This window comes from Hydractinia symbiolongicarpus, chromosome 1, assembly GCF_029227915.1.
Source record: "Hydractinia symbiolongicarpus strain clone_291-10 chromosome 1, HSymV2.1, whole genome shotgun sequence".
In the NCBI taxonomy this organism is placed as follows: domain Eukaryota; kingdom Metazoa; phylum Cnidaria; class Hydrozoa; order Anthoathecata; family Hydractiniidae; genus Hydractinia; species Hydractinia symbiolongicarpus.
In genome coordinates, this window is record NC_079875.1 from 11,672,037 (window position 1) to 11,697,176 (window position 25,140).

Sequence of the window (25,140 nt, forward strand, 5' to 3'; positions counted from 1 at the left end):
GTTCCCACATGGAAAGAAACACGTTTCACACGTTTAGGAAAGAAAAAAAATGAATGTCGCAATAAAATTATTTTAGCTAAACCCTAATCAACCAATAACACCTTTGATGTTGATTCAAAATATAGTATTTTTATTATTAAGTTCATTCATCCACAGTGATAGATAGCTTGCCAAGAATTTTAATTCCGCCAAAATTTTTATATTAATTCTTAGATACCAGAGCAACAATGAGCAATTTCTGTTTTCGAGTAAACTTCAAAATACTTTTGACCTTCTTAGCACTGTTATTTCACGCAACTTTGGTACCAGGGTTTTTACTTAAAGGAGTTATCACAAACCAAATCCTAAGCAAAATGCCCTTGGGAAGAGGTTGCACTTGATAGGTAGGCGTGATAAGCAATTAGTGTATTTACACAAGTGATCGAAAGTGACCTCTGCTGAGGGGAAGTAGGTAATAATTTTTTTTAGTACTGGGTATTGTACTTTAATTTCAGTCTTTAAAAAAGTAGTTATCATAAGTGTCATTAATAATATATTTCTTGTGAAGACTTTACAATGTTTTATGAGAAATTACAACAGCAATTAAAAAAAATCAAGATTTAGTTCAATATACGTACGTAATAGACGCCCTAGTGGGTAATAGACGCCCTCCTCTAACTCTCCCCCGTTATTACCGAAGGGGTGTTAAAGTAATTTTTAGCCAAGGGTTGGGAATTATTCAAATAAAAGCATTAACATTAAAGTGAGAGATGGTTTTTCACGTTATTTTTAATACAAATACTTTGCAGTGAATCTATCGTTAACTTGCCTAACATAACCTTGCCCTTCCAAGGTCAAATACATAGCTTATTTCCCTGTAAACAACGATGTCAAATTCCACGACAAAACCACGAATTGACCTTCTACTATAACTTCCTTAAACTTTGTCACAGTAAACCACAATTTTCGTTTGTTTTTTATCTTGCTACCTGTAATGTCAGAGTTCACCTTTTTTTAATAGAGCACAAAATTATTATTTTCAAACGTCAGGTGACAGCAAATAACTTCAAAGTGATCACGCGAACATAATTGAGCAATTCGATGTATAACCCTCCCTTCACTTTCCCCTGAACAGACGTTCGTATTTTCATGCAGCATCTCTTCTTATTTGTTGTTGATCAGGTGACAACCTCGTCCCCAGGGGCTTTTGCCTTTTTGACGTCAAGTAAGCACTAGCGGCTTTGACATAGGGAACAAACCCTGGGAACAAGGATGAACAGGTGAAAATCTGAGAACCAGGTTATGTACGAAGTACGAAGAATTAGCCTGTGAAAATAAAAATAAAAAGATCGACAAAACGATTAGTTACTTCGCCTGGGTAGATTTATAACTTTTAACGATAAAAAAGTAGATATATTTTTGCAAAATGATCAAATTTTTTTAATTAAAGTCGTCTCTAGGACCTCTTTTTGCTTTTTTAAATTGGGAGGCGCCAAGAAGTTCTTTTTTTTTCCGTACCCAATATAAAAAAGCGTAAGGGATCCTGGGAACGAGTTTGCTTTTAAATGGCTTTTTTTTAATGATCTATTACCTTTTTTAGTACTGGGTATTGTATTATAATTTCACGGTCGTTAGAAGAGTAGTTGTCTTAAGTGTCTTTTAAATATTAATTTTTTTTATGAAAACATTCACAATTTTTATTTTATTTTAAATTATATCAGCAATTAAAAAAAATCGATTGAAAACGTTTAATTCAATGTCAAAAGCTCCGCGTCTTTGTTTTAAGGACTGGGTCTGACAATTTGACCTTTTTCACGACGTGAAAAGAATATTTACATTAACACAAAATTACTTTTCTCGAATTTTGCTTTGTTGCGCCTGCAACCTCGTCCCCAGGTCTTTTTTTTTTCTTTTTGACATCCAGGCGGGCGGCGAAATTACTTGTTTAGCCGTTTAGCTGTCAAGTAAGCGCTAGCGGCTCTTAGGCAACAAACCCTAGGGACAAGGATGGATTTTTCCGTGAAAATTATCGAAAACAAAATAATCGCTAACATTAACATAATTTTATGCCAGTGTCTAAAAGTTTGGCCGACATTTATTTTCTACCGATATCACCAAACAAAAATTTCGTCTTTGGTAAAAGACTTTCCAAATATGAATTACTATAAGAAAACCGCAAAGAGTAATAATTAACTTCCGTAATATTTATCTCCGTTAAACACGTACAAGAAATTATTATTTCAAACAAGACGACTAACCGATACAATAAAAACAAGAAATCAGAACTTTCGAATTAAAAAATATATTCTTTAATATTGTTGCATGTTGGTACATTTGGTTGCATGTTGGTACATTTGGTTACATGTTGGCGCAAAATTTCCGTACCAGTGTTGGATCTGCTGCCGTCATGAACTTTACTTGTTGTAATAATGAATCGGTCAGTTCTAAAACAAATTGCACTGCAATCGTGAACAAAATGTAATAAAAGAGGCTGAAAATATGTCAAAATTGCTGATTTGGTCCGTTTTTCCTCTTGCAGCCTTACTACTTTAAATTGATTCGTGTCGGCAAAACAAGCGTGATTTTATTTACCTGAATACTCTGTTCACATGTCGGCCCGGATGTGAATTAGATAGGCTCCCCTTGCAATGTTGCTTTATACTGTGTAAATTATTTCAACCAAGCGGGTATATTTCGGGTATCCCGAGAAAACATTGAAGTGGGGAAAGGAGAATTTTGCCATGAGTTTCATTTTGGCTGCGATTAAGGTAAAACTAATGTAGTTTGAAATTCTCGAAAATTTTGGAAGCTTTTTAACGCGCGGTTCGGGGCTGCTATTATTCTTTTTAGCAAGAAATTCGCTAAAAGCAGTCCGCTCGTCGCGCAATCAAATCTTTTACGCGCTTTCTTAAACAGCTATTTAATGGAAATGTCCAAAGCTGTTCACGTGATGTGAACACAAAAATTTCTACAATCCTGTTTAAATGGCAGTTTATTGGCCATATTTCGAAATGACGAAACAGCATCTCTTGTCAAATTCTTCGAAGCCGAAAAGCTGCAAGAGTTATGCTTTAGCAGATGTGTAGGATCGGCGAGGAACGTTGCACTCCCTGTGATTTTCGAATTGTGGAACAAACTATAAAACCGAGAAAATAACCCGTGCTGACGTCAGCAAGAATTGTCGCAGTTTGAGATATCGGATTTAACCAAATAACCTAAAATACTAAGTACTGTGTCTTACGTCCGAAAACTGTTCTGAAAATTGACAAGTGTGCAATAGCGTCTACGTCATAGAAATCCTATGTTGGTCACAAGAAAACAACTCTATGAAATTACCTTTTGTCATCCATCTTTTTTCACGGTAATACTTCATCATCGTTTCATATTCTTGATCGTTGTAATATGGGACTTCAACTGCTGTGTAATCACCCAAACCATGCAATACCTGAGGATGTCACGAGATAATGTGAGTATAATACACATACATTGGATTGGGACAACAGAAATGATACAGAATAGTTCATTATAAGGAAAATGCGAGTGAATGTAAAAAAAAAGAAAAAAAAGGACCAGCCTATCTTAACAATAAATAAGATAGGGTGGTAAAAAAGTAAATCTGGACAGCCACTAGATTTATGAGATGATTTTGAAATTTTCGCGGTCGGAAAATTTGCGACAAAAATACTCGCTAATTGTCATTTCGGCACGAATTTCGCGTGAAAACTTTCGGGAAAATCAAAAATCACTTTATTGCAAGGGGAAATATTTCAAGAATGGCAACAATCCTCTTTTCCTCCTTCTGTTCTCTTATTATTAATAATTAAAAGTCTTTATCCATTATCGGGATATCCAAGAAATGTTCGCAGAAAAATATCATTGTAGTTGATTATTAAAGAAGAAATGCATTACTAACTTTGAAATGTCCCCGTTTTTTCATTATGGTAAAAAAAAAAATCACTAAACAAAATCAATGACTTTGCGTGCTTTTTTGATTTATTACTTCCAAAGGCGTAAATTTCGCGAAAATGATAATAAACGCGAAAGTTTTTATCCTACGAATGTTTCTACCTCTAAAAAATAAATCCTAAGTTCGGGGCTGTAATAAGCCTTTTAGTTTTCACGTGATCCATTTGTAAGAAAGAGAAATTATGCTAGCGACACGTTGCAAACAAAAGAAAATGCAACACCATGCATCCAACATCCTACTTAAAGTACTGATACATTGCATAAAGGGACAAAGGTATTTTAAAACTCAGTATCTTCGTGCCATATCTTTAGGTGAAGTTGTTAAATGGTGGGAATTTGAAACATATGAAACAAACGAGAAAAAAATAGCTGCAATATCAAAAATTAGAAGAATTGAGATTGACTAGTCGTTAGCCCGTGGAAAATCCACGGGTTCGCCCGTCCTTTTTATACCGCATTGCGTGCTTCTCGCTATTGCGCAATTAAGCTACCATTTTGCGTGACAGACAGACAGAGACAGATAGATAGACAGACAGACGTATACGGGTTTTATAATATAAATAATAGCTACGATAATAAGGAAGGAATAGCAATCACAGGGTCCTTCCTTTTGCCCGATAGTCATTTTTTTCGTAGGCGTGGACAAACGGCAAAAAATACCTCAGTAGTAACTTACTTCATCTGGCAATATCTCGTTAACTTCGTATCCAGCCTTTTTGACTAAATAATGCGAGGATTGGGACATTGCCATAACATATGCTCCGTTTGGCTAAAAGAGACAAAATTACATTTCAAGAAACTAAATCACGATATGAAGGGCCGTGGCGAGATTATTTTTTTCAGCTTTATTTTTAAATATGCCTAGTTTGCACGCAGCGCCATTTTTCTTGACATGTGCCCTGGGTGGACCGTGAGATGGGTGGACCGTGATATGACTTGTTGACTGTGTCTTTACCTTTCGTCATTTTTTCATCATTTTTTTTCCATAGAATTTGCCATAGCAGGCATAAAAAGGATTCTAAAAGTGTTGTGACGTCAACATTTTCATATTCGGTCGCCTTGATACTGTTTTAAATTTTTATCACCGAAATACCGTTTTTAGGTTAAAATTGGTTTAAAATTATAAAGGCTTCGTTTTCGATAAAGTTTGGTATACAAAAAAAGGATGTTAAAATGATATTCAAAACGTTGATTTTGTGTCACATACCATTTAAGGCTGAATGGATATTTTTTCGTCCTTAATAAGTAAACAACAATTTTCTTATTAGGTGAAAATTAACGTGGTAATTTATCGTATTGTATTTACTATTTTTTTTTTGTATTTACACTGACTTGTATATTTTTCTGAAGGTGTATTTTCTTGCTTTCCCTGACTTTTTCAGGTTTCCCAAATTCCCAAATTTTCTTAAAAAACAACTAATTTTTCTCATTCGATGGAACTGTATTATTTCCATGACCAAAATCAACAAAAACATGTTAGCATAAATAAAAAAACATCAATTTATGGCTTTATCTGCATTGTATTTTATATATTATATATATTTTAATAATCACAATAATCAATAACAATAATCTATAATCATTAAGAAAAAATACGCAGATAAAGACATAAATTGATGTAATTTCTTATTTTCTAGCATTGGTGATGACTTTAAAAATGCGAACATAAACTTTTAAAACAATATACACAACTAGCTGATAAGCCTGTAGAAATTCCCATCAATTTAAACCATCGGGAGAATCCACGGGTATTTACAGCTACTCTAATAGTAGAAACCCTCTCTTTTCCCAGACGGGAAGTTGGGTACTATGTCAGCAAAAAATTCAACTTACAAGAGAATATTCCGGTTTTAACAGTTTCGTGAAATGGCGAATCAAAGATAGTTCTTCCAGATTCACCTAAACCAATAAGAAGCATTCGAATTTTAGCCAATCAATTTTGCGCATTATCTGGGCCGCAGGTTTATATTGTTTACATGATACAATATTTCATTACACTGTAATAAATGTATGCTACAGCATTGTACTAATCTGCATAGACGTTTTACAAAATCAGTGGCTTACCAATCTTCCATTTAATTTGTGTGATGTCTTTCCGAAGAAACTATTAAAGCCATCAACCGCATACAACACTTTAAGACTAAAAAAGGAATAATTCGGTAACAATGTACGCCATCTGGTAAAGTTTTATTCTTAGATTAACTTAACTGCATCAAAACCATCTTACAGGCTTAAAAAATGCATGGATTCTATATAAAAGTCGGCGTAGGACCGGGAAAGTTAAGGTGTCATTTAGATTTGACTGAATTTTTATGGGAGAAAAAAGATTGTACTAACAACCTGAATACATCATAAAGCATGCTTCACCTTGTATTCTGCTGAATTTCTTTTAATATAACACCAACAGCATCAGTGGAGAACATGCTTCGGCCAACGCCCTATAAAAAAAACAACCCTATTATACTTTCCTGGTAATATACAATTAACAGTACATGGTATAAATTATACAAAAATTTAAAGCACCTATATGATGTCTTATAAATTCAAGGTCCTTTAACCTGAGACTGACCATTCAGTTTATGTTGTTAAGCACATGCACCGCTCATAAGCAAAAAAATTAGGTTTTAAAACTAGAGAAGCACATTTTACGGAACCAACCCTTTTTCCCAAAAAAATGTCGGTTGTTTATCAAAAAGAAAATGTGATCTGCTGACAGTGTAAAGAAGAATGTCAAAATTTGAAAGTTGAGTTTTAAACTTCTTGGAAGAGAGAGATTTAGAGGACCAAAATATAACGTATGAATCTGGTAACAGAGGTCATTTTTCTTTTTTTGAGCTGATCCAACTGACCTTTCAAACTACACTTAATTTTTAAAACGATAACCTAACAAGCCAACAAAAGTTGAGTATATCTAAAGCACACCTCCAACGCAAACTTTAGGAGCTTATTACCTAACTTTGGCAAAAAAGAAACCTTTTAATGAAGAAAGAGGAATGACATTTCAAAATAAAAGAACAATAATTTGTTGATGCCTTTTTCAAGCAGATTATACCATGTTCTATAATTCATTATTTACCTGTTCTACAACGTGTAACAATGGCTGGTCTTTGTCTGTACTTTCTCTTTTTCCCCATTTATACACTTGAGTTGTTTTAGTCTGAAACATACCAGAACGTTAATGTTAACGTAAGAAGTAAATATATTTTAGAAGTAATTCTACTGATAACGACTGACAAAATAAAAAATCAGGTTCTCCCCATATATGTAAGCATTACTTTATCATAAAAAGCCTCAATGTTATTCCTAAATAGTCAGCAACAGTGGTAAATGCTGTCACATTTATAACAGTAATTGTCATTGTGAAAATAGAGGTTAGAATCTTTTTCTATAACGTCAATACCAGAGAATAGTGATTTGATTAGATTGGATAGCTAGCGTCAGGGAATGCTGCTTAAAAGTTAATTTCAAAAGATTCTGCAAGGGGAAGACATTAGGTAGCCCCTTAGAAATAGATAATTGTAAAGGTTCCTTTGCCTAACCTCTTCCAGAAATTTTGGGTTCATGTTTCGAAATTGATTTAACCACAACATTGCTTCTTCCGGTTGATCCACACGTGCAGTCCTCCATTGTGATTCTTGGATAGGCGTTCTACCTTGACGATCGATAAAGTGAAAACCTAAATAAATATTGATTAAGAAATAGTGTGTTAAAAATTGAATCTTTAAAAATTTTTGTTAATGAATACCAGATAAATAAGTGCTGAAAAAAAGCAACACAAACGAAAATTTTCTAAACCATATCGGCAACATGGATAGTTACCTCCTTTTTAGTTTAGCGCCCTATCTCAAAAAAGCAGCTAAAAGTGCCTCCACTTAAGGAAATCTTTATTTACGAAAAATTTCAGACACACAGACTAAAAAAAATTGAACATAGTGTTAATTCAACAATTTGCACTTATTTTAACTTTCACTTTATAACATAAAATCGTATTAACCAATCATATTTCAGACCACATAGTTTTCTAATTAGCTCCATTCTAGGGAAAAAAATACAGCCTATAATCATTGCACAATAAAATCTTAATCAATACCATTTGGTACATGCAGTACAACCCAGTCTTTGAGTAAACAATATTGAATGATGTGGAGGAGAGACAAGCTCTTCCCACTACCTACAGGACCATCTTGTTGTTGTTAAGAAAAATAATACACGGCGTCAAAGATACATTGATATCAAAACCGGTCACGTAATCGAGCATATCTCTAGAGTAGTTTCAAATAAAAAATGCTACAATACTAACATCACACTGGTGAAAGGCAAGCCCGTTTGAACAGTTAATAAGAAAAGATACAGAGCAAAATCTTTGGTGGAGGGTGTAATTTCGATTCTTGAAATATTTTTAAAATACTAAGCGACGGTTTACGGAGAATTATACCACTTTCTCGAACTATGTCGGACTGAAATGAAAAGAAACAAAGATTCTTAAATATCCTGGAGTGAATTCTGATGTTGAAAGATTTTTTTTGTGTTAATTAAGATTTTTTTGTGTTAATAAGTTGCCATAAAAAACTTTTTGTTGTTGCTTAATAGCACCCTTATGGTTTAAATTTTAACATAGCGGTAAAGAGAATTTATAAGTTTGGTTGAAAGCTTGATGAAAAATGTAAACCATTAACAATAATTCCTAGTTGGGCAAAAATACAAGGTTGAGCTTCTATGTCTTAGATTTACAGCAAAATGATTTCAGTGTTTTTAATGGAAAATAGCATAAATAAAATCTTTATTCCTTATTAAAGTACTTTCCTAAAATGAACTTTTTGATGGAATATATTACATAAAACAAAGAATTTGTGTTAATGTCCCTTCATTGCCGCAAAATTAGATTTTAAAATTTTTTCTTTCTTCCAGTTCAAATATTGTGGGAAAATTTTTAAAACACATCTTTGGTGTTTTGAAATTAAATCCTATAACACTGTTTAAAGCAGAATCAAGAGACAAACCTGATATATATTTTAATCCTAGTTCTGCATTTCTTATTTTTGAAAATCCTTTTGGACAGGTCAAATTTAGGGACCATCTAAAAATGGAGCAATTTATACTGTTTGCACACTATGAAATTTTGAAGTCTTAGAGTGAATTACACATACTTTAAATTTATTGCATTATATTATAATACCCGTATGCGTCTGTCTGTCACCCAAAATGGTACTGCAAGTAGTGAGACGCACCCAATACGGTATACAAATGACAGGCGAACCTGTGGATTATTCCTTGGGTTAAGGACTAGTACATAATATTTATAGAACCTGTGAGTTTAAACTAAACACTAGGCTGCTTACAAATTCTTTAAATTGTAATGGGACAGCATGTTGTAATCTGCCTTGTACTTCATTATTCGGTATGATATATAACTTGGAGTAGTCTTCCATTGTGTGTTGAGTCTAAAAAAGGATTTTGATTTTATGGAAATTACCATATATATATATACGAAACATTGTGAAACTTGGAGGTTGTATTCAAAAGTAAAGTTGAAAAACTTTTTGGTTAATTTCATTGCATCTACTTTAACTGAAATAAATACACTATTTTAAAAAGTTGAATGTGTAATAATTACAGGTAATTTAACACTCTACTACAAGGTCTAATATCCTTAATTCTTTTTTCTTTTTTCTGTGCCTAAGTTACCTAAAAGACATATATTTAACTAATACATATAAAAACATAAAAAATTATCAGAAAAATATTTCCCTATCACTGACTAAGACAATTTATGTCGAAAGTGAGACTCTTTTCAAATCAGACATATAAATTTCTTGACACACATACTGAGCACTTAAACAATGTTCTACAAATAAAAATGACTTAAAATTCAGTGATTTTAGCATTTTCACTAATAAAATACAAAAATCCATATTGCTTATAGTTAATTAATGTTCTAAAATAATAAAATTCACTACGTACAGGGTCGTTTTTACAAATATGATATGGTATTTCATTGGGTGCTTTTTCAGTAATTTCAGTTGAAGCATTCAAGCATCGCTTCCATGAGCGCAACTAAAATCAACAAAATATCAAAACTGGTAACATGTTATGTGATAGGGTAAAATACGAAGTTTCGTACAACAATAACAATACTTAAATAAAATGACAATATCTAGACCTATAAACGAATCTTTTGGTATTAGTACACTATGACAGCCTTTATAATTTATGTCGCAGCAATTGCCAATGCTAACATGCCTTCATTTACATGCCTGTTCTGTTAACACGTCGACATGCAAAAAATCTACGATGCAACCGAATTTGAATTACAACGGCTGCAATGGGGACTCCAACTCCTAACTTATATTCAACTCTTAGGCTTTGAAGAAGCATTTTGTGAAACCCATAAAGCTAATTCTGATCATACATTAAATTATCAGATAAAACAGCTGGTTAGAAATTACTAAATTAACACTACCAATGTGAAATTGCATTTGACATAACATTTATTCAGGGGCCAGCGTATTTTAATCGTATTTAACCTTCCTATAATTGTGTGGATATACTGACCTGTTTTTGAAATGTTTTATGTAATTGTGTTGCATTTCGGTTTAGACATTTAGTACAATGCATCCTAAGAAACAAGAAAATGGTTACAGCACAAGTAATGGTAACGATACAAAAAGTTAAACAAATAAACAGTCTGTTACCTTTTTAAATTCTTTTAGAGTTGCAGATATATGAAATTTGAAAGTATTTGTGTGATCTTATCAGCTAAAATATATGATTGTAAAAAAAGGATAATGAATATATTCAACACAGTTCTTTTGCTTCTAAACTCTTCTAGATAATGTGTAGTTGTCATAAAAACAATCTCCTTACAAATCAAAATAAATTAGTAAAAAGATGGCTTGTGTTTTTAAACACTCCATAACTTTTCCTGATTTTAGTCTCTACAAAACAATTTAATGGACATAAAACTGTGGTTTAAAAAGTTTTTAAATGAGATTTTAAAGTTAAATGTGCAATGTGTTAGTAGCACAAAACTGGCTTAAGCCACAAAAAAATGAAACCCGTAATTAACAAAGATCGATATTAAGGTTTAAAGGCATAGAAAAATGTTAAATAAATTTTCAACAATTTTATTACACATTTTGTGAATTTTCAGTTATAGAGAAGAACTAGAAAATGTTTCAAACAAGTAAACTTAAGGTTCTTTCAAAAAATAAAAACATTGCATCGTTGCATTGTGTTCTCTAGGATCCACTTATCTTTGACAGATTGTACAAGAGACTTTGGTACACTTAAATCACAGTGCTAATGCTCAAGATTTAAGTTAACACCACACTAACGTTTCTGTGTTTTATACTTCAACTACAGATAAAACATAGCGAGAACCAAACTTCATCAAATAAACTGAAATTCCTTGAAACTGTCTATTTTTGAGGGGATGCATTTCTTAATCTCTATTTTCCCTTTTTCAAAACAACCTAAAACAATATAACCTCCTGTTCTATAAAGGGCACAACCATACATATTGTTTAATATTAGGATCTTGATGACCAATAAACTTGTTTGATGATTAACTCCATATGAATTAAAAACTTATTACATAAATGTTATGTTGGACGTAATAGGCAAGTTTAAGACATTTACGTACTTTGAAAATTGTAAAGAGTGTCCATTCAATATTAACTTCTTATTTTTCTGTTTTCTCAAAATTTTTGTGATTTTACACTTGCCGTAAAAAATGTAAACTGTTCTGAAATTTAATGATTGTAAATATCTTGGAAAATAATTGCAATTGTCTGAACATGTTGAAGAAATATTTTTGATTTGTTAATTTTCGGAAAATTTATGACTTTCCTAACATTTCTTACAAATTCATAGAGTGAACATTCTGAGTAATCGTAAAAAAATTTAAAATTATATATAGAAGGAGTACACTTTGTTTTCCATGTAAAATATACAATGTATTATACTTTTCATAATAGATTTAAAGTGTTTATCAGAACACCAACCAAAAGTTCCAAGTGAAGGTTATGGAAATATATTATCACAAATTTTTAATTGGTCATCAGGGAAGCAGACAGATTAGGGTCATTAGAAGATACAGTCTTGTTATAAAGATTTTTTAAAATTTAGTAAGACAGTAACTTGTGAAGTACTGACAGAAGGAAGAATACTGAAAGAAGGGGGAGTACTGACAAAAGTTTGTCAGGCCTAAAAGTAAACTCCAAAGAATATACCGTCAGATGTCGTTATAAAAAGCCGTTAAGAAACATTGTATAAACCACTACGTAAAATTTCTTTATAATTCTATCGAATAAATTTAAAATTAAAAAAAATTCCTATACATAGATAAACAAATTACATAAACTATACAAACCAAACCGTTGTATCATCTATAAAACGGCTAAAATTTGCGAAGGATTGAACGCTAGCGAAAAAAAAACAGCTAGCATTTGTAAAGAATTAAATGGTAGCCAAATCGACTGCAATTTGCGAAGGATTGAACACTAGCGAAAAAAAAGACAATAAATACCTTAAAAAACATCAAAAATATTACCCACATTTAATTAAAATAGAACTATAAACTGGTCAAACTTTTTACCCAAATATGGACTCCTGTATGATAGTTACCACACATAATAAGTAAGGACATGAAATGAACCATACAGCTAGCAGAATACAATTTGAAAAAAAAAAAACACCTGAACGCTACATTTTGTTACATTGGTTTTGTCATAGGGCAAGATTGGGTCTCCACTTTTTGTTTTCGTTGCTATAAAACGATTTTTTTCTAATAAAAGTGACACATTAGATTAACATATTTGGCTTTTAAAGAAGAATATATACTTTAGACTTGTATGCAATCGCAATGAAACGTTTGGCTCTCTTTAAAATTTTCCAAATTTTAAAGTACTTCCAATCGCATAATTAAAAAAAGCAACTCTGATTTTATATCCTTTAAAAAATGCCAGCAATAGCTTTCCTTGTTGTTAACAATCATTCAATAGGAGCTAAAAACATTGTTTTTAACCAATACACTTCCTTTTTTAAATAATATGCTTTACAAGAATTAGAGGATGGGATTTCAGGTTATTGTTAAAAATAATGAGAATAAGGACCCCTATGGTAAGAATTTTGATATTCTTGTGACATATTTTTTTGTTTATCCATACCAACCTTGGTGATTTAGCGTAATATCCTGCTTATAAACCCACTGATGTAATGCCCATTCACATAATAGCCAATTTTTTTTCACAATGTTTTCCGCCTGTGAAAAAGAAAATATAAAATTTAAAATTGTATGCTGACATTCCCTTTTTTTATTTTTTTCTAACAATTTTTTTTCAACGTTTTTCTTTACATAAAGACTATGTATACTAGCTCTCTACACTGCTCTCGGTACCCGTACTCTAACGAAGCAGCTCCAACATTTTCTGTTAAAAGGCAAGCAACTTTCCATTAGATCGTCATCATCGTCTAATTAAAGTATTTTGTATCTCGCTGTTAGAAATCTTTCTTAAACATTTACAGATATATAAAGGGTTCCTGTTTCACAACTGTAACACTCCAGCTGCAAACGTATAAGCCAACTCGGTTATCAGTCTACAACAAAAGAGCCTTTCATGTCAGATCAAGCCACTGCTAATACACAGGATTTTCTAGTTTTGATAAATCATTGTTTTGCCATAAAGTTTAAATTGTAAATTCATGTCTCCATGTTGTACCTGATTCTTTTTTATTTATTTATTCGTTTATTTTAAACAACATTACGTGTTATTAAATATATATAGTCTCCTCGCTTTGTTCCTCCATACAGCTAACTAGAATTACATTAACACAAAAACAAAATCATAAAATCTATAAGTAAACAATAAAAGATGATAGAAAAATTTACCAACACAGCTGGTACATAATTTATTGACCTTAAGCAAGTTAAACAAGAGAAGCTAAAAACAGCCATAAAAAAATCTATATTATACATATATACATTCTTTTATAAGAAACATAATTTGGGGATTTTCTGAATATTTATAGAGTCAAACCTCTGCTTAACACCTTGAAAATACTGGTAAAAGTTCCGTCAATTTTTAAATTTTTCTAATATACTTTTTACAGAATCACAAAATACCTATAATTTTAGTCTTAATTTCTTAAAATTGTGTTTCTTATACGAAAATGTGTATGGTTAATAATCCGAGAGTAAAACAGTTTCAGAGCTATCTGCTTGCATCATAAGGGAAGCTAATATTGGATTGGTAGCAACAACATGAATAGGCAAGTCCCAAAGCATCAGTTCAGTTTTTAATGTTGACGGTATTGATAAGTTCATTTGGTTTTCTTCTGCATTTGTTTTTAAAGTTGATTTTTCCATGGTTTTATCTTTCATTTCTATTGTAAATTCAAAATGTAACCTCCATCGCACAGAAACTAAAGAAAGAAAATATTAATAATTAATAAAAAAATAAGGTATTGTTAATATTGGTAAAAACAGATTGTGAATTACAATCTTACTTTAATAACCTAGGTTCGTCACTCACAGAAAATGGTGTATGAGTATTAATACACCTCCTTTCTGAATTAAATTTATTCACAATACGTGATGTGTTATTTGCCTGCATGCTTTGTTAACACGTTGGTATTTGCATCGACAATTGCTGATTACTGATGTATATTAGAAAGGCTGATGCAGATACGTTCTACAGACTAAACATTGTCGTAAATTCCCTTGATTGACTTGAGCCCACTTTTTAATATACCAGTATCACCTTAAAAGAATATAGCCATCCCTGCTACTATAGATAAAGCGAAACAGGAAGTCAACACTTGTGTGGTGAGCAGTGTGTTTATGTATGTATGTAATTCTGGTTGCAATAATAAGTTGTTTTACTTTAAAACATTGCATTAACAAAATTGTGATTTTGGGTGCAAATTTATCAATTTATAATTTGTCGCTTTAATTTGTGTACAAGTCAAACACAATAAAATCATTAAAATCATTTAAAAATTTTGAAGTGAGACATCTAAAGATTCTTGTTATATATTTAAAAAAAAATGCTTTTTTTGACACACTTGCTTTCATTCAAAACTTTGCGTATTGAATGTCAAAAACAGTAAGCTCACCTATTTTATGCGTAAATTCAGGTGTAGCGGTGACTGGTATAGGTAATAAAAAGTTTGTTTTTGTTGTGTGATAACAACACTCTTCGTGACGACACAACGTTATGTAATGTACAAAATTCGATGAAGAAGGTTGTAGTAAACAACTTTTTGATATCGTTTCCTCTACTTGTAAAGACACCGTAAACTAAAAAAAGAGAAAGATTAGATGCTAACAAAGATATGCATTAAAATAAAAGATGTTTTAAATGAAAGTTCTCTTGTCCTATTATAATAACTGTTTCAAATGTGTTTTACAAAAATAATGAACTAATGAGACAGAAGCCTTATAGGATGTTATCATCTTTTTTTTTTAATTGGATATTTAAGCAATCCTGTGAAAACGTTCAGTAAAATATCTTAAAATTTATGCATCAAAAGATCTAGTTGCAGAAAACAAAAAATCAGATTTTTTTAACTATAGCAGTATAGTATAGTATTGATTTAAAATAACTCTCATTGCAGCCACGCTAATTAGTATTGAAAATCAGGAAGTATTAATGGTGATACGGAAGAGAAAAAAAGTATTGCTGACAATATATTGTCAAAGCAATTTCAAATAATAAAATCAATGAGGAATCTTGTAGTGATACATCTGAAATTTTTTTTATATATTTTAAAAAGAGCCATGTTTGGTTTTTTACACACCCGCTGTTATTTTAAAACTGTGAGCTTATAACAGCATGCTAAAATATTTGCTGCTGAATTACAGGGAAATGTCTGGTTGAATTATATTGGTGACAACTTTCTTGTTTCTAAACACAAGGCGGTAATGCTTCAAATTAAAGACAAATAAAACTTTCGTTAACCAACACAGATGTAATAATACACAATTGTATAACCAATTACCTTTATACATGACACTTCCGAGCCAGTTAAATCAAATGTTCCTAATACATCTTCACCAAGACGGTAATAATGCTTGGATAAACAAAATTTTCCAACACAACCACTAGTACTGGCAATATTATAAGTATCTAGACAAAGTAAAATCAAATTTAAAACCAAAGAACCAAAAATGTTAAAGTGTACAGAAAAGTTTAATTAACTGTTGTGGTTAACATTATATAAATTATCCAGTTTTAATTGCATTACATACATTTTTAACTTGTTAAGGTAACATCACCCTTTGCATAGAGGGTAAAGTCTAACAACTACAATCCAGTAGTTTATTTTCAAATAAAAATTGAAACTTAACCAAAACCTTATGAGAATGACAAAAACCTACTTAAATTTCTTTTCACAGTCAAGGTGGTTAGTGTGTCCATGGCTGCATCTAATAATGAATATGACTCTAATAAATCTTCCTCTAAGAATGGATTTGTGTCTGACTGTTCTTTTTTTGGTGATAAAGTAGGTTCATCTGATTCTTGTTGTTCTGACGAATGGCGTTTAATTGATTTAAATATACCTAAACAATGTTGCAGATCAGTTCAGTGCAAAAACAATGCTTCTTTAAAAAAGCGATAAAAAAACAATTTTACTAGAAATTTGTGTAACAAACACTGATGCTCAACAACTGACCCTTTCGAACCTAACTTATTTTTAAAATACTAGTTTAACCAGTTGCAAAAAAATTTGGTTTTTATTCTTTAGAGTAAACAATATATAAAAACAATATATCCCAGCACAGCTTTACAAGGTAATTACAAAAAGTTAATCGAACATGGCCAAAATAAAGCTTTTTAATCACATATTCCATTTGCTGTTCAACTTTGAATCCCTCTAGCCACTGAGTCTCATGCTCTTAATGCAATTACAATTACCATAAAATTCTTGTACATTATTTAAACATTCTTGATGTGTATGTAGAATTACAGTTTATTTTGAACAAACAAAGAGCTATTGAAAAATTTGACCAAAATGTATCACTATTATTATAGTATAAATAAAAAATTACCAACTTTTATACCTTTTAATTCAAAGAGTCGAAATGGTAGTCTAATTATGCATAAAGGTTGTCCAACTCTTCCTACACCAATACATATTTTGTATGAAAATTTGATATGCTGTCCTTTGTAAGAAGGAGGTACCTCACTTGGTAAAACATCTGAATATATAACTAAAAAAAATATTAAAGAAAATGAGATCTTTGCTATCACTGGGTGACCTATCGCTTTAAACCTTTGATGGTGTCATGAATTTATATGCAAAAATGTTTGAAGACCATTTAAGTATGCTTCAATAATAAAATATACTTGATAGCCACTAAATATTATTTTGATCCCTGTAACAGAACCACTTACACTTTTTAGTTTCACCTTTTCGTAATTTTAAATCGCAAAACAAAACACTTGCTTCAGTTGTGAACAAACAATGACCTTTCTCACCTAAAATATAACAAACATAGTGGTATATTAAACAATTAAAAAAATAGACCATGTTACTATACCATATTTTTTGGTATATAACCCGCACATTGTATAACCCGCACCCCAGCTTTTTTAGTGAGTTATAAACTAGATGCTATCACATAACCCGCACCTTTGTATAACCCGCATAAAATTTCAATCCATGCATTTTACCTACCTGCACCTCTGCATAACCCGAATCGTGTTCAGAAAAAAATTTAGCGTATTTTTACTTACTCTAATCATTTTATAAACGTGTGCGTGTGTTCTGTTTATTTTTCATGCTGGAGACAATTCAGGGACGTTTAAACTCGGGAACCCGAAACAGACAACGCTATTTTCTTTTTATTTGTAGACATTAGTTTTAGCCAATAACTCTTGCTCCCTGCGATTAAACAAACAAACTAAAAAACCATTCTATCAGGTTATAAACCTAAGTAAAATCTCTGTTTTTTATGTATATTTAAGTTTTCTTGGCATAAAATTTAACAACATAATAATTATCACGAATTGTCTGTAACAGCAATGTACGGAAAGTTCTTTTCTAATGTTTATAGAATTTTGTTATCTATTTATATCTCAGGAATCACAGTGTGCATAATAAAATGAATGGTGGCAATGAGGAGGAGATAGTTGTGTGTGTCTTAATTGTATTTTATATTTATTTTTGATATTTTTTGTGGCCACCTGTTGCTCGAAGGTAGCAAAGATAAAAAAAGAAAATTATTATCTATACTTTAATTTTAACATTTTTCTATATTTTCAACAAGAATAAATAATTAAGTCCTGGGCACTAGGTTGTTAAATACCTGTCAATTAAACCTAAAAAATGATACCTGCTGTATTGCACTATTACCAGAAGCAAACCATTTCAATGTGCTCAATGCGATTGCAAAGATAAAAACAGATTAAAATTACATTCAACACAAAAGAAAAATGATCTCTAGAATTGTGTTTCAGGGAGAACTAGTAATCTTAGTACTGGCAAGCAATAAAAAGTTAAAGCAATTTCACTGTGTGAAAAAAATTAAATCACATAGTTGAAGTAAGATTACGTAGATATAGAATAGCGCATGCAGTTAAATTAATGTACGCATTTTATCCTGTTGGTACTATTTTCTTCATTCAATGTATAAACTTTCAAAAAAAAGATAGAAAATATGAAAATTATCACAAAACCCGCACCACATTATAACCCGCACTAACGGGTCTCAAAAACTTCTCTTTTGAATCTATTGACGTTAGAAGCACTATTTATTAAAACTTTACACAAAAAATGGGTATTGCAATGCCTAACTTATTAATTTGTAGTATGTTTTTAGATTTTCTTGTGGTCATTTTTATGTTGCACGTTGCAGCTTACAGTTTTCTTAACCTGAGTTTACATTTTATTTCTTTAGCTGATGATAATTTTTCGCTAAATGAAACATTCAAATGATGTTAGTTGTTGCTTTAAAACTGGATAAATAATTTTTTAATCTTATTATTATCATTAGATAAAATTGTACACCATTATTTTGGGGTGATTTCCATCGCATTTAGTGTTTTAAATAACAAAATTTCTTCGGCATATATTTAAAAATATAACAATTATTTTTTGCACTTCGTTTCTCCAAAAGTGAATTAAGAACAAGAAAGTGATTCATGAAAACTAGCTCTCTTTTTTCAGTATAAAAGATGAACATGTTCCATCTTTTTGAAATGACTGATAGATAAATGTGTTTTTATCTATCAGTGATGTGTTAAGTTTAAACCTTCAGTTTTAACTGATAGTATATTTCAGCCTTAAGAGAAGACTCTGTTTAAATATTTTATTGAAAAAACATTTATTTAACAATCAATAAAATCTAATCAGCTTACCCATTACTGGTGAAAAACTTGTGTGTTGTTTCACATGATCTTGCTTTGAATGGTTATGAATTGATACAGGCAATCTCAACCTTCTCTCATTCACATCACAATGACAGTATATTTGGGCGCTGGCTAATGCTAACATTACTGACTCATCTTTTGACTTGACTTCCATATTTATTCCTCTATTCCAAGCTTCTGGTGCTATAACCCTTGTGTCAGACGCATGTCTACTGTGCCTACGCTTAACTTCGTTGTTTACATTTTTGTTATGCCCATGGTTGGTTATTTTAACCTCACAAGTTATCTTCTCTTCTGTGATAAAGACAGAGCGTTGTATAATTCTTGCACATATTTCAATCATTTTCTAAAAGTAAATGTTTAGTATTGCCATTTTACCTTAAAATCCAATTTATACCCAGTCGCATGTTTTATTATTACAGCAATTGGTAACTAGAACTGACTTATTGTAACTTTAACTAAGAAAATAGTTTTGTACCTTTTTTATGGTCACAATAAGGAAAATCTTCGACTTTTAAACAACTATAAAGCATGGACGTGGAAGTGACATTTTAGGTACAATTTTCTCTAGTCTAATGAGTCTTACGAAAAAAACCTGGTTCTCTGAGTATTACTGCAAAAAAACTGGCACTCTAATTTTTACGAAAAAAAACGGTTTTTTGAGTATCACTGCAAACAAAACCAGCACTTTAATTTTTACGAAAAAAAACCCGGTTCTCTAAGTATCGCTGCAAAAAATACGGCACTCTAATTTTTACAAAAAAACCCTGCACTTTAAGCTTCAAAATGCTTTCAGCTTAAAGCACCGATAGCTCTTATACGCCATTCACGTTGATTAGTTAGCAAAAAAACTGCATTGCTGGAATCCAGAAGGTGTAATACTTCATTCAGTTAACAAATATCATGTCAATTTCTTAAATATCGTCGCACATGCCATTTTCAAATTTACAGGTTCTATAAGCGATTTTGAGCTTAAAGAACACCGGTACTGGTGCACTAGCCACGTCCAAATAAATAGGACATTTGCCATATTATTTCCTTACTAAGATATATATATATAGCTATTAAAAAAAATTTTTTTAGTTAATTCTTAAAAGTGTTCAAAGGATACATTGAAAAGTAACAGAAATTCAAAACTTCAACTTCATAGATTTTGCTTATCACTTTAAAGAGCACCATTTTGACAAATACTGAAAATGCGGGTCCCCCCACCCCTAAGAAAAGAAGGGAGGCGGGATTCAAGTTATAGCATTCTCATGAGAGCATTTCCACGTGATACTGTCTAAAGAAGACTACTAGCTAGCTAAGCTCTATTTTTGTTATACAAGTTCAAGAGGAATATCTCTGGCCGTTGCTTTCTATTGTATTTAGCGACCGTCCACCAAAACTTAAGGCCCCACAGTCAGAAAACTGTAAGCATACCCCAAATGAGGGAAATAATCGCTGCAGTGCTTGAAAATTAGCTACATTGAGTTATTTTTATACGATACGACGAGCAAGCAAGAAATTCTTTGCACCTTTGACGCCATGTTGCTGCTGTGTTATGATTGTTCTGCCCAGATTGCGAAAACGGCCCGTTTACAACCGGGACAGCCGGATTATGTACGCATGGTCCGATTATGTTTTTTTAGCCCTAATTATGTCGTGGTGACCGGTTTATGAACGCTGATATAATGGCAGGCAGGCTGTGATTGGCATTTCCTTCCGACTTTTGTAAATGAAACATTGACGAATCTTTATGTACGTGGGTAAGTTTATTTTATCGTTTTAAACACCTGTTATTCCAAAGAACTAATTTCAAAGCTGTGAACGTGGTAATCTGATAAAAATGAAGGTTTTATATCTGATAAAAAATCTTCTAGAAGATGTTTAATATAGCTAAGTTTTTCGCGCAAATTAGGTATGGGGTAATGTAGCTAGCATGAAACATTAGTCAAAGATACATTTCTTCTCGATATAAAGCAGTATTTACAATAAAAATATGAACTAACAAAGGGTTTCACACTCGTTATTTTATGTTAATTCTTCGTTGTTCTGATAAAATGTTTTCTTATAAAAAGAGTGTATAGTACGATAATTTTCTCTGCTTCACCTTTTTGATAAATGATAAAACCATGTTAAAGAACATAATATGAATATAAACAAAGGTCTGGGGTAGCCAAGCTAGATTCAGCCTTAGCATATTAAAAAAATCTATGTCTAAACTGAACATAAAACGTGCTGTATATATTCACAATATCAGCCAGAATATATTCTAACAAAGCAATGAAAAAAGTTTAACTTCAATGTATTGCAGCATGTCAGCATATGCACGTCCAAATGGCAATTCACCTGCATAAACTTGCAATACATATTCACGTACTATATCTGACCATTTTGAGTTTGTAGTTGCTGCTAAATATTTTGTAATCTGCATATAGAATTCTGGTTCTGTTCTTTTTAATCCCTCAAAATTAGCCGCAACTTGAAAAACACCTCCTGATTTCTGGTTAAGCAACGGATTACAATGTGGGTCTAGAGATTTCTCTATGTATTTCTTCAATATACCGTTTTCAAGGCATCGGGTTAAAAACGCCCTCCATTGCGGCTCCAGTGGGTTCTCCTCTTCATCAGAATCAATTATCACTATAAAACAAAGTTAGTAATGCTTCACATACAGTTAGGATTAAATAAACAGGGGCAAAATATTCTGACTTACCAGTTACTTCTTCAATACAGTTCTTACAAAACCAATTACCACGTGGTTTTCTCTTCAGATCGGTACAACAAAAATGACTCCATGTGAGACATCTGTCACATGCTATGCTTCGATCGGGAGCCCCTATACTCTTCTTGCATGTGCCACACGTCCAACTTGATGTTCTCTTTTTCTTTTGTATCAATTTCTTGAGATGTTCGATAAATCCTTTGTTTGCATATTGTTTTAAAATATCGACATGGACAAGCTCGTCGCGTACAGAGTCAGGCAATGCTTTAAAAGATTTAGGCAGCATGCCTACTTCTACGTCCAAACTCTCGCTCATGATGAGCTCTGCGTCTTCACGCTTAACAAACCAAGACAGTAACATCTTGCACCTATTGTAGGCATCCATTTGAACATATGCTTGCAATGGCCCTTAAAATAATAGAAATGATAATGTATGTAAATATTTGAAGCTTCAAAATTAGCTACCTGGCTGCCTTTCAGTGCAATTAACAAAGTTTAATATCTTGATATCTAGGCTAATTTGAAATTGGATAAATATTAGGCAAGTTCACCTTGTCTCTTTTTTTTCTTTTTGTCCAATTTTTCCTTATCACGACTGTCGGTGCAATTATCAATGCAGAAAAGCGAGTCATCGCTATCATTGAGGATTTCCTCAAGGCTTTTGATGTCTGCAGTAATTTTTGTTTCTTCTTGTTTGTTTTCTGGAACTTAAAAAAAAGTTATCATAGTTTAGATTACAAAAAAAAAAAAATCAAAAAGTTTAGGATATTTTATTCCAAAATATTATACGAATTTTTTCAAGAAGTACTTACTTTTTGAAGCAAGAAGGCTGTCCATGGTTATACCTGGGGTGTATTTTTGTGCTTGCTTGGTACGAATGGTCGTAGATACCCCTTCAATCTCTTGGTTTTCAGAATCATCAACCAAGGATTGCAAGTTTCCTTAAAAAAACAAAAGGAGATACCTTATGCTTCAAAAATGTTTTATAGAACTTTAGCCCTTAGATTTCAGTCTTATCTGCTTACTGCATAAATAACGTAGCATTTGTGGTAAATTTTCAAAATAATCATGAAATTAGCAAACTAGTTCTTGTAGATTTTTAGCATAAGAAATGGTATTTTGTGTGCAAAAAATACAAAGTAGTGTAACAATTTAAATGTACAGTACCTTCTGCACTGTGGGCTTTGTTTTGTATTATTTCATTGCTTTGTGAGTCTTCCTTGAGCACTAAAAAATATCTTATTCATCACGAAAAATTCTGTCCAGCTGTGCAAAATTTAGTACAAGTAATGTCGATGTTATGATATGACATGTTTACATACCAAATAAACAGTGTGAAGGTCTGTACAGTGTTTCAAATCCACCATCACTTTTTTTTATTGGAGGTTTCTTAAGACCATCAAATTCGTACCACCTATTGTTGTGTCGCAACAATCCCATGTAGTGGAACATGTTCCAGAGTGAAACTGCAACCAAGTCATACCTATATGATATTATTATTATTCGTTACACATAACTTTAGACATAATATTTTGGCATCAATGCATTCGGAATCATGTATATTGAAAATATATCTTTACAAAGAGTTATAATAAAACTTTGTGGATAGTTGTCAAAAAGTTGATATTCCCACAATGTTACTCTATTGTATAATATAAACACTTGAAAAAATACATTACCTTGTTGTTGCCACACATAAAAGTAAGTAAGTATGAAAAATGGCATATACTTGCCTGACATAATTTCCATTGATTTCAAGATCCATCATCATAGGTATTGAATGGAAATCAATCCTTCTGTCCAAGCCTGCTACTTCAACATTAACTGGTAAAACCATAGGTGATTTTTCAAATGTTCTGAAGTTTGAACGTCGCTGACCATTACAAAATGGTCTCCAAGTTCTGTAATTAAAAAAATCATGAATCATATACCTTAATTATGCGTAAATTCGCTCTCAAATGTGCAGTGCTGGGATGCACGAATTTCAGGTTGCATGAATAGGTTTAACACAAAATTTATGCTATACCCTTTTGTGATGTTTTCATCCCAGAATGTCCATTCTGAATGATTTGTTTCACATTTGAGCGATTCTCCACATCTTGATGTGTTTGCAGATTTGAACCATTGTATGATTTGCTCTGTGAACACTTCAGGGGGAATCCAATCAGTTTCTTTGTAATTTTGGAAATCAACAGCAGGAAATTCAGTGTGAATTAATGTTTTGTTCGGTGCAGGACAATTTGGACTATTGCAATTTGATGTTATGCAATGTTTCATCACAGGTCCCAAGTAAGTATTGATAAAGATATGCTCATCACCATAAAAATTAAGTATATCATTTTTTTCAGGTAAAGAACGTGCTATTGCTACATGATGCTTGGCAGCATCATATTTTGCATCATTTAGTAAACAGAGCATTTCTTTATTTTGGTCACAAGATTCATCACATAATCGTGTATAGAATCTAGGATATTCGTTGAAAGTCACTTTCAATATTGAAAACCATGTGTCCAATGTACAAGTGTTGTTGAATGTAATGTTTCGTCCATTTAGGTTCACAGTTCCACCAAACATTGGGAGCTTAATGCAAAATTGTTCTATGTTTTCTGGAGAAAAAAAAGATCTGTTTTAGAAGCCTATTCAGAATAGCAATAACGAAATGAAGTATCAGCAAAAGTGGAGCACAACTAAACAATACAATTTCGACACCTATTACTTACCAGGTTTTTGATTTCCACATTTTACGCCAGAATGGCATTTCAAATTGCATGTGACGTTTTCTTTGATGCATTTGCATATGTTTGTTTTGCATCCTGACTTACAACCACATCGAGTCACTACATTATCTGTTACATTTTGAAGGCGATTTGCTTCCCTCAAGCTGACGAACTTATCAGAATTTTTAAGGTCCATGTTGAAATTTCCCCTGAAAAATTCTAGATCCCCAGATCTGTATTTATTGTGCAATACCCCATGTTGTGTAAGCAGTTGATAATATCTCTCTTTGTCACCAGAAACACTGATAACCACACATGGCATGCGTGAAGCATGAGTGTTGCTGCGGTCTTTTTTAGGGACTCGAACAGAGACATTATCCCCAACTTCATAAGCATT

General features: G+C 32.0%; 4 protein-coding genes across 4 annotated transcripts in view; 1 reads left to right on the plus strand and 3 right to left on the minus strand.

Moving 5' to 3' along the window:
* Positions 1 to 2,265: 2,265 nt before the first annotated feature.
* On the minus strand, positions 2,266 to 10,914 carry LOC130639041 (28S ribosomal protein S29, mitochondrial-like). The gene is made up of 14 exons (XM_057447047.1): positions 10,638 to 10,914; positions 10,498 to 10,561; positions 9,907 to 9,999; positions 9,285 to 9,386; positions 8,297 to 8,402; positions 8,036 to 8,128; positions 7,485 to 7,621; positions 7,022 to 7,102; positions 6,313 to 6,383; positions 6,010 to 6,085; positions 5,779 to 5,844; positions 4,622 to 4,714; positions 3,316 to 3,424; positions 2,266 to 2,423 (listed from the first exon to the last, which is right to left on the minus strand). The coding sequence occupies exons 2-14, from the start codon at positions 10,558 to 10,560 to the stop codon at positions 2,338 to 2,340; spliced, it is 1,176 nt and encodes a 391-aa protein (XP_057303030.1). The 5' UTR covers position 10,561; positions 10,638 to 10,914; the 3' UTR covers positions 2,266 to 2,337.
* A 1,269-nt stretch (positions 10,915 to 12,183) lies between these two features.
* Positions 12,184 to 20,836, minus strand: LOC130639010 (RAB6A-GEF complex partner protein 2-like). The gene is made up of 8 exons (XM_057447046.1): positions 20,742 to 20,836; positions 19,308 to 19,665; positions 17,343 to 17,426; positions 17,009 to 17,158; positions 16,325 to 16,507; positions 15,946 to 16,073; positions 15,061 to 15,244; positions 12,184 to 14,367 (listed from the first exon to the last, which is right to left on the minus strand). Exons 2-8 carry the CDS (start codon positions 19,660 to 19,662, stop codon positions 14,126 to 14,128), a joined length of 1,326 nt encoding a protein of 441 aa, XP_057303029.1. The 5' UTR covers positions 19,663 to 19,665; positions 20,742 to 20,836; the 3' UTR covers positions 12,184 to 14,125.
* LOC130638878 (chromatin assembly factor 1 subunit A-B-like) overlaps positions 18,828 to 25,140 on the plus strand; it is a 108,938-nt gene continuing 102,625 nt past the window's right edge. Inside the window, exon 1 of the mRNA XM_057447037.1 lies at positions 18,828 to 18,831. The gene's annotated coding sequence lies outside the window, so the exon portion shown is untranslated. The remainder of the gene's footprint in view (positions 18,832 to 25,140) is intronic.
* On the minus strand, positions 21,017 to 23,480 carry LOC130639073 (uncharacterized). The gene is made up of 4 exons (XM_057447049.1): positions 23,194 to 23,480; positions 22,839 to 22,967; positions 22,578 to 22,733; positions 21,017 to 22,434 (listed from the first exon to the last, which is right to left on the minus strand). The coding sequence occupies exons 2-4, from the start codon at positions 22,861 to 22,863 to the stop codon at positions 21,935 to 21,937; spliced, it is 681 nt and encodes a 226-aa protein (XP_057303032.1). The 5' UTR covers positions 22,864 to 22,967; positions 23,194 to 23,480; the 3' UTR covers positions 21,017 to 21,934.